This window comes from Macaca mulatta, chromosome 16 (genome assembly GCF_049350105.2).
Source record: "Macaca mulatta isolate MMU2019108-1 chromosome 16, T2T-MMU8v2.0, whole genome shotgun sequence".
In the NCBI taxonomy this organism is placed as follows: domain Eukaryota; kingdom Metazoa; phylum Chordata; class Mammalia; order Primates; family Cercopithecidae; genus Macaca; species Macaca mulatta.
The window spans coordinates 37,244,374-37,253,798 of NC_133421.1; the positions used below are offsets into that span (position 1 = coordinate 37,244,374).

Here is a 9,425-nt window from a genome sequence, read left to right on the forward strand (position 1 = left end):
AGCCTGAGGAACACAGGCCTCTTTTCAAGGTGAGTGTCAACTGGGTGCCTGCTTCAGAGATGATAACCTCAGAATAGGGACCCTCCTCTCTCTCTGAAGGTGGAAGCGCAGCAGGCCCAATCTAGAACCTCAACCCAGTTCTACTTGGCAGCTGCAGTGAGTAGAACTATTATCAGGGTGTTGGGAAAAGGTCCTCTTCCTTGCTATAGCTTCTCTGCAGACTTGTAACCCCATAAACTACAACAGCAAAACCACCCCTATACTGTACTTTCTTTCATACCTATGCAGCCTCATCTGCAAACAAATCCCTCCCCTCCACATTCTTGTCCTCATTCTCCTTCTTTACCTTTGTGGCAACTGATAGTTCCTGACCACTTGCTTTGTGATGAAATTTTCCTCCAAAACATGGTTCTGCTCCCACCTCCCTGGAGGCTCACTCCTTCTGTCTCCAGTGGTTCATTTCCTTCCACCCTGCTCTCAAACACCAGCCTTCCCTAAGGTGATACATTCTCATTCAGGCACCCTCAATTGGGGGATGGGGATTCGTATTATAATAGCATTGTTTGGGAGAGTTCCAGTAATTGCAGGACATTTGGCATTCCTAAATACCAAGAGTGTCAGTGGAGGACCCCATGATCTCAGCCACCATCATAGCTTCAGCAATCATCTTGTGGCTGATGGCCTCAACAATCACCACCTCCAGCCCTTATTCCCCTCCTGGTCTTAGGGCCCGCCTTTACTGTTTTCTGGTAATTTCCTCCATGCCACAGCATGTCCCAGTCTGAAGTCACCCTCTCCTGCTAGCATCCACCCTGATCCAACCTGCATTCCTAAGCCCAGAGATGGCACCCCTAGCCACCTCAGCACCCAGGCCACACACCAGGCAGTCAGCCTTGCCTCCTCCCTCTCTCCAACCCACTCATCCAATCAGCCACCACACCTGAGGATTTCATCTCTTAAAAATGTAAGTTTCATCTGCTTCTCTCCATCTTTGAGGATACTGGCCTAATTCAGGTTCTCTTTCTCTCTCACCAGACTCCTGCAGTACCCTCCTCATCCTCACTGCCCCCTGCCTTTAGTGTGGTAGTGCATGGAGCCAGACTGCCTGAATTCAAGTCCTGACTCTGCCACTTCATAACTGTGCAATGTTGGCTGGGTACATTAACCTCTCTGGACCTACATTTTCTGTAAAATGGGCATCATAATAGTGCCTTCCTCAGAAATGACCATGTTTATGAGTTAATACATGCAGAGCACCGAGCCTGGCCCTCAGTAAATCTTGGCTACTATTGTCAGTCTCATTATTTCCAACCTGCCCTTCACTCAGCAGCCAGAGATAATTTGACCATGCCATGCCCACTTAATCCTCCTCAGGGGCTCCCCACTTCTCGGAAGCCCTGCTCCTAAGACTCTGCTGATCTGTCTTCCTTTCATATCATATTGACTCTTGAACACACCTAGGCTTATGCCCATAATCCTAGCACTTTGGGAGGCCAAGGCAGGAGAATCCCTTGAGCCTAGGAGTTTGAGCAGCATAGGGAGCAGCATAGGGAGACCCCATCTCAAATAAACAAACAAACACACCTGACAAATCTTGCCTCTGAGCCTTTGCTTATGCTGTTCCCTGTGCCTAAGCGCTCTTCCCCATCAATTCCCATCACAAGCACCTGCTCCAGTGCCACCTCCTATAAAAATCCTCCCCAGAACCCTCCATACAGAATGACTCTGATTCTTCCTCTCCATGTCCCAGTCCTTTTTTATCCCCTAGGGATGAGTATGTGTTCCTTGTGTCTCACTCATTTCAGAATTCCCAGAATTCAGTGCAGATCCTAGCTCCATCTCCTGCCCCCAGCAGGGGCTTCACAAAATCAAGCTGAATTCCAGCACTTCTGGGCCTCCTAGGGCCAGAGCTCCTCAGCCCAGAGGGTGTGTTGGCTCTGGGCCTATCTGAAGGAGGGCCTGAAACTGTAGGGTGTGCTCTCTGCCCACCTCAGTTTCTGAATCTCCTCCATTAAGCAGCCCCCTCCTCTGAGTCTGGGATGGGGGTGGAGGCTGAGGGCAGTGTTATGTGCAGGGCTGCCCAGGCATGGGGGCTCCCCAAGGCAGCTGAGGGCAAGGAGATGGCTCCAGGCCTTAGCCAAAGCCCTGCCACCTTCTATGATGAGGGCTAAAAGCACAACCCAGGGTCCCTCGCACCCTGGAGTTCAGGGTCTTTGTTTCAGCCTCTCTTCTGCCAGGGTTAGCTCTGACTTTGGGCCAAGAGCTTCCCCTCTCAGGGTCTGGATCTCCTTCATCACAAGAAAGATCCTCTCCAGCTCCATCATGTTCTAAATGCTGACTCTAGATGGTGTCAGGGTACAGAGAATCACGGGACAGGAAGACTAAGGGGTGAGAGTGCACTGGAAGGTGAGAGGTAGGAGAAATTTTTACTGCCTTAAGCACATTCCTGCCTATCCCCGCTCCCTTCTTTGCCCATACACACAGGCTGGCCACACCAGAGAACAGAAAAGGAAAAAGTTTATTGAAAACTATATACAGTTGGTCCAGCTCCTACAATGGGCTGCAATCTCAGCCAGTCCCTCCCACACCTCAGGCAGTGTCTTGGCCCCTCATGGGGAGAGATGGGGCTGGGCCTAGGGCCCAGACTCCCTTGGGTGGCTTGGCAGCTGGAGCCCACCGTGGATCTTTGTAAATTTACAACTCTAAATGGCCTGAAGGTAGCGGGCAGGGGACAGGGAATGGATCCCTGCCTGATCTAGTCACAGCCTTGATAGGGGAACACTATTCTGAAACTTGGGTCCAAGTAGGGCCCAGCTAAGTTGTCCGGAAGTCCCAACTGCTCCTCTCACAGGCCTTCCTAGACATGGAGGCAAACAGCCTCCCTACGACCCCACCCCATGTAGCAGCCCCATGGGCTTCACCGGCTTGACTGGGGACACCAGGTACCCTTCCTCCCAACATTGACTCAGGGTCCGGGGCTCCTGGAGCACTCCCCAAGCAGAGGACTTGGGGTTGAGGAGTGAGTGTTGGGGAGGTCACAGCTCCGAGCCCAGAACCGGAGCCTCCTGGGGTCAGAGCAGCCATGGGGTCAGGGCGTCCCGCTGTAGGAATAGTCTGCTTTATTGTGCATCACCAGCCGGTCATCCACGAAGTAGAAGCTGTCAGACTGGGTCTCATACGGGTGACGGATCATCTCGCTGACTGCAAGAGAGGCCCACCAGGCCGGGCAAAGGTCAGGAGCCTGAGTCCGGCCACTGCAGAGGCTTCAGAACTGGGGTACAGGGACAGCCAAACAACCTGAGATATCCCCGGCCTCTTTCTCTACAGATGATATGGGAATGGTGGCAGACACAGAAGAGCCCCAGGGTGGGGAGAAATGGGGTCAGACCCACAAGTCTCCCTCCCTCCCACAGCTCAGTCTCTACACGCCCCCCACTTCCCCACTCCTAGAAGGCCCTGCCCACGCACTCAGCTCCTCGGAGAGAGGGGGGAAGTCGTAGATGTGCTCGCAGGTGTTCTTGCTGCTGGGGATGCAGAAGCCAAAGTGGAAGTCGAAGCTTTTGAGTAGCTGGTTGCGGAAGTAGTGCCTCTCGATCATGCGGAAGTTGTTGACAGGCTTGTCTCCCACTGTGAACTCCACCCTGAGCAAGGGAAGGAAGCAGGGCTGAGTCTGTCCTTGAAGTCAGCTAGCCAGCCAGGCTCAGGACAGGCCACCCCTACAAGAGGCTGAGAAGGGCCCCCTCACACCCTCTCCCTCACCCCCACCACCACCCCCAGCCCAACGACTCACGTGGCTCCCACCTGCCTCAGGCGGAGGAAGGCAGGTGTGAACTGGTAGCGGACAAAGCGCCCAGCATTGGGGTCCAGGTCCCGCCGGTTGATGGGCAACCGCTCTGCAATGTACCCCAACTGGGGCTCAGTGGGCTTCAGGCTGGGCCCTTGTCCACCCAGGGTTCCACCCCTGGGCCTCTATCTATCTGATTTTGTAAAAACTCCCCAAGAAATTCTGGGGCACATTGAGGGTTCAGACCATTGGCCAGATAGTGCCACCTAGCGGTTCTAGATCTGCAGGTTCCCAATTGCCACTGTGGTTCCGGGGCCACAGGATGCTGAGGCCTGGGACCCATAGGACTGCAGTTCCCAGAGAGCCCTGCAGAGGGCAGGCTGGCAGGGACCGAAGGGGCAGGGCTGACCTCACAAGATGTCCAGCCTCAGAAACATATGGGAAGGAAAAGAAAGGGCCTCCTTGCCTGCAGACTCCTGAGAATGCTGGGGTCCAAGCCCCACCTCTGTGGACTCCTCTGTGGCCCAAGGAGTCCCTGGGCAGCCCACTCCGCAGCTCATATCTGCCTCGCCATCAATGGCCCACCCAGCCCACTCACCTGAGGCTGGGGGCTTCTTGATTTCAAAGAGGACAGTGCCTGAGTCCATGTCCCGAATCTTAAACCTGACGAAGTCGATCTTGTAGATATTCTCCTCGGGGGAGCACAGGTAGTCTACGGGAGACAGGCAGCTGAGCAAGGAAGGGGCCCCAAAGCCCCTGCTGCCAGGTCAGCTTGTGTGGGACCCCAGAGTAGCTACCATCTTCTCATCCCTGGGATCACTACCCTCTGGAAAGAGGGACCTGAACCCCTGCCCTTGGAGTACACCCCCAGTGTGGAAGAGACATAACTCCACCATGGGGATCTAACAGGGGATAAGGCGTGCCATCCTGGTGGCCTCTGGGGGCCAGGGAAGGGAAGGGCAGAGAAGGGTAGAGGACAAGGCCACCTCCCGGATGCTCTCCCTCCCACCCTGGAGTTGAGGGTCCTCCTTCTGGCCTCTGCTCTGCCAAGGCTGGCTAGGTGACTTTGGGAGAATTGGGTCTCCAGCATGGTGGGAGCCCCTCCTCTCATATGGGAACAACTTCCTGCAGTCTGACCTGTCTCTTCTACTGCAAACTCAATCTATCAACTTCTCTGCTACCCTGCCTTTGAGAACCACACTGTAAAGGGGGCCACACAGCTCTGTCTTGGGAGAGTCACAGTCCTTCTCTGGAGGATACTCCTACCCTCGCCCCACAGCTGCCCCTGGCATGACATCTAGATGTATCAGGTGAGGCTGATGTTGAGGGGACTTTCCCTGATATGGGTGGTGCTGGGGCAGGTGAACAACCCCTTCCCTGTTCCTCCTCCCCTCCCAACCCCCTCCTCTCAGTAAGAAGCTTACACCAGCCCAGCTCCCTTAAGCAGCTTAACCAAAGCTCTGCTGACTCAAGCCCAGAGCCTGGGATATGGCAGGGGGTGGAGGCCAACTTTGCTCTTATCCTTTGTTGATCTCCAAATGGGAGGAAGTCTTAGCAAGCAGAGGGAACCCCCTTAGAGGTCATTTAGGCAGCCCTGGCTCTGAGCCACCACCATGGAGAAAGTAGTCCCGGACCCCTATAGAGAAGAACACAGGCTAGGCCAGGAAGCGAGTGTGGCAGGTGCAGCAGCGGGTGTGGAAGGGCTAAAGGGAGTCCTCGGGCCCACAAGGGGAACCAAGAACAGTGGGAGGCCCTGCCTGAGGAAGCTCAGGGACCTACAGGGCCTGATCTAACCCTCACAGCTCTTGCAGCAGCAACTTCAGGTGTTCAGGGAGACCCTGGCAACAAAGATAGCTGAGAGGTGCAGGGAGGGACTCTGATGCTGTCAGCCTACACAGCATCACATCCTCCCCTGGTGGCCCACAGAGGCCTGGAAATCACCCTCCAGGCCCCTGGGCCACCTATTCCTCTGGGGCAGGAAGAGGAAGTGAATATAAAGTCATTTTCTCTTCCCCAGGCCTGCTTCTTCCCCAAGCCTGACACAGTCCCCTCCAGGAAGCCCTCCTGGCAGCCGTCTGGTACCTGGGGCCCGGCATGGACTTTATACAGCTTGGGGAAGAGTCTACTACAGCCCACGTGTGGGGTGGGGAGAGATTGGAAGTGGGCAACCTCTATCTCATGCCATTCACCCTATTTTCACAGAAAGTAAGCACCAGTATAAAGACATAGAAAGAAGGTACAGAGCATAGGGAATAGAGTGGCAGAGTGGGGAGCAGGATCCCAGTGCCCAACTCCCAGATCCCTGTAAGGCCTTCTCTTCTCCCATTCTCTAACTTTTGGAGCCTCTCTCATTTGGGAACAACTTTCTGCAGTCTGACCTCAGTCTCTTCTACTGCAAACTCAATCTATCAACCTCTCTGTCCTTAGAAGAAGTGAGGAACAGGGATGTCTATGGCTCAGAACACCATGGCCACTCCTTCCCTTCTAGAAAGGATGAGGCCTGGGACCCAGGTTCAGGTCAGAATAAGGAGCAGAGTGGCCAAGGGCTCAGAACACAACTGCTCTATTCCTCTCAGCCACAAATAGCTTCCTAAGCTGGATTCAGGGCCCAGTAATCTGGGAACAGCAAACCTCGGACCTGCGTGATTAGGGTCAGAAGAGACCAGCAAGAGGTGCCAGGGTGGAAATCCCTGGAACCCTGTTCTCAACTCCTGCACAGGAAGGGGTTCCCATGAAGCCCTTTCCTCTACTCACCCTCCACAGATTCCCCATCTCTAAGGGCTATGAATTGCCTCCAAATTAGGAGACAAATGGTGGTACATGAGCTGGAAGCTCCCTCTACTTGCAAAATCAACCCCCCAAGTTACTCAGGGCTCAATCTGACCTCTGGACTTCCTCTGAGACAGTTCTGCCCCAGAGCTAAGCTGAATCCTAAATGCTGCTGTTGCAAATTGTAGCCCAACTGGCTTCAACATCAGCCTGGTCCAGCCTCCCTCCCTCCATCGACGCCTGCTTGGGCAAGGGAGCTCAGTACTCTGGGGGCCCAGCCAAGAATGGCTGCTGCCTAACTCAGTAAGGATAGAGGAGTTGGCCCCCAGGGACCCAGGAGCACAGGCTCAAGGCTGCCTCCCCTCCACAGCTCTGTCTGGGAGCCCTGTGTTCAGCTGCTTTGGAAGCTCTAGGGCTCAGGTCCACTCCAATATATGCACCCCATACCCACAGAGAGGCCCCCCAACAATTATTCTCACAAAGGGGGCCAGGGCAGGTTGCTGGTGAATGTGGCCAAGGTGGAGAGCCACTGTCTCTTCATCCTTTGAGGCTCAGCCAAGGCCTCTGCTATGAGGTTTCCTAGCCCTCATTCCCTGCCTATGATGACCCCCTCCCCTGCCCTGAAAGCCAAGTTGTTTGACCCCAGGCAGCAGCCATGAGCAGCCCTGTAGGGCCCAAAATACTACTGATCAAAGAGCCCAATGTACACAGAATGCATAGATGCCAGGCACTGTACAGAATCAGAGGACTTATCTTCACAATAACCTTACGAGATAGATACCATTATCCCCATTTTACAGATGAAAAGACATGCTGAGAGGTCAGGTTACTTGCCCAAGTTCACACAGCCAATTATATGCAAAGTTGAAACTCCAGCCCAGGCAGTCCAGCTCAGAAACTCTTAACCACAGTGGAGACCAAGCCTCCCTTGATGACAGAGCCCCTAGAATAGGACAGGCGCTAGTCCAGGCTTGGGGGGACGTTAAGCCACTCCCCATGAGAAGGAACCACAGTCAACACTCTGAAGCTGCCTGCTCAGTTTCTTTCCTGGGGAAGAAAATGGCCCAAGTATTCCTGGAGGATCAGGGTGAGGGTATTAATGGTTGGGGAGACATGAAGAGTCTGAATGCCTCCGAAGTAACTCAGCCTCCACCTAGCCTCCAGGGTGGGGGCTGAGGACAAGCTGCACTCAGCCCCTCTCCTCATTAGTGCAGGGGCGGGCCTCAAAGCGCTCTGAAGACTCCACAGAGGCAGGGCTACAGTTGCAGCTGCTGCCGCACGCACCTCCACGCTGGGAAAAGGGGACGGACCCCCGGAAAAGGAAGGAATAAATCTTGAAAGGGAGAAGAAAAGCGCACAGAGAGAGAGATCAAGGGAAGGGGGTACACAGAGATCTCAGGCTTGGTGGCAGAAGGGAGAGTAGGGGACACAGGAGAGGGAGACTCGGTGGGGGAGGGGAGGCGGGAAAGGGGGCGGGGGCTGGGGCTCGGTGCGCCGGGAGGGCCCCTCGCACCCTCTGCCCTTCCCGCCAGCGGGAGGCGCTCCCTCGCGGGTGCTCACCACCCGTGATCCGCTGCAGCCCCAGCACGTCCTCCGGCCCGATCGGCTGCTTCCTCTGCAGCGGCCCCGGCCTGGGCCCTGGGCCTGCGTCCGGCTCCGACTCGGACCCAGATTCAGATTCCACCGGCGGCTCTGGTATGGGGGCCACGCTCGGGCCCGAGGGCCCGGGAGCGGGCTCCGCCCCCGTCCCGGCCCCACCGCCGCCCTTCTTCACCTTCATGGCCTCGCCGGGCCGCGGCTCGCCTGCTGCTGCCGCCGCTGCCTGCGCCGGCTGGAGCCGGAGGAAGGGGGAGCGTCCGCAGCCCCGCCCCCGGCCGGGGCTCCAGGTACCGCCCCGCCCCGGCCCCGCCCCTGGGGTGGGCCCTGCGCTGATCCCGCCCGCCCCGCGGCCCACCCCTGCCGAAAGGCCACGGACGTGGGGGATGGGAGTCGGGGGATCCTGCCCTGGGCTTCATTCTGTTTTTCTAACACTTTCTTGCACTGGTACTAGTGGGGTCCTGACTACCTCTCCGCTTACTCACTGTGTTCCAGCCTTTCTGCTCATGAGTTCCAGGCTCAGGGTCTCTGCTTGGATGCTCTTCCCCAGATGGCCTTTTTTCTCCTAGTCACAGCTCAAATGTCATCTGCTCAAAGTTGCCTCCCTCACACCCAGTCTGAAGTCCTTCCCCCTCAGTCACCATCTGACCAGCCTGTTTTTGTCTTTCCAATGCATTATGTGAAATTATTTTTATTTGTCTGCTCTTCCTCATGAAAGCTCAGCTCTGTGAAAGCACTGATCCTGCCTACTTTGTTCTCAGTAGGACCCCGGCACCTGGCAGAAGGCTCCCTGCAGCTGGTGCTCAAGATATATATATAGGGCCGGGCGCGGTGGCTCAAGCCTGTAATCCCAGCACTTTGGGAGGCCGAGACGGGCGGATCACGAGGTCAGGAGATCGAGACCATCCTGGCTAACACGGTGAAACCCCGTCTCTACTAAAAATACAAAAAACTAGCCGGGCGAAGGTGGCGGGCGCCTGTAGTCCCAGCTACTCGGGAGGCTGAGGCAGGAGAATGGCGTAAACCTGGGAGGCGGAGCTTGCAGTGAGCTGAGATCCGGCCACTGCACTCCAGCGTGGACGACAGAGCGAGACTCCGTCTCAAAAATATATATATATATATATATATATATATATATTTTTTTTTTTTTTTTACCTGATGAATTAGTATCTCAGGTAAAAAGCAGATGCTAACAGCCTTGGGCAATCTAGCTAGGAAAGGCACATGGCCACGTGGAAGCAAAGTGGACCTGTGGGCACAGGAGGACAAACACCAG

At 55.5% G+C, this 9,425-nt stretch overlaps 1 protein-coding gene across 5 annotated transcripts; it reads right to left on the minus strand.

Moving 5' to 3' along the window:
* Positions 1–2,500: 2,500 nt before the first annotated feature.
* Positions 2,501–9,398, minus strand: UNC119 (unc-119 lipid binding chaperone). 5 transcript variants are annotated; one of them, XM_077970632.1, is made up of 5 exons: positions 9,305–9,398; positions 4,383–4,496; positions 3,791–3,893; positions 3,469–3,641; positions 2,501–3,201 (listed from the first exon to the last, which is right to left on the minus strand). In XM_077970632.1, exons 2-5 carry the CDS (start codon positions 4,429–4,431, stop codon positions 3,089–3,091), a joined length of 438 nt encoding a protein of 145 aa, XP_077826758.1. In that variant the 5' UTR covers positions 4,432–4,496; positions 9,305–9,398; the 3' UTR covers positions 2,501–3,088. The 5 variants fall into 5 exon arrangements, with proteins under 5 accessions (XP_077826758.1, XP_028691977.1, XP_028691976.1 ...); XM_028836144.2 differs by lacking the exon at positions 9,305–9,398 and adding an exon at positions 8,635–8,785; XM_028836143.2 differs by lacking the exon at positions 9,305–9,398 and adding an exon at positions 8,114–8,407 and having other exon boundaries at positions 2,501–3,197.
* Between the last annotated feature and the right edge of the window lie 27 nt (positions 9,399–9,425).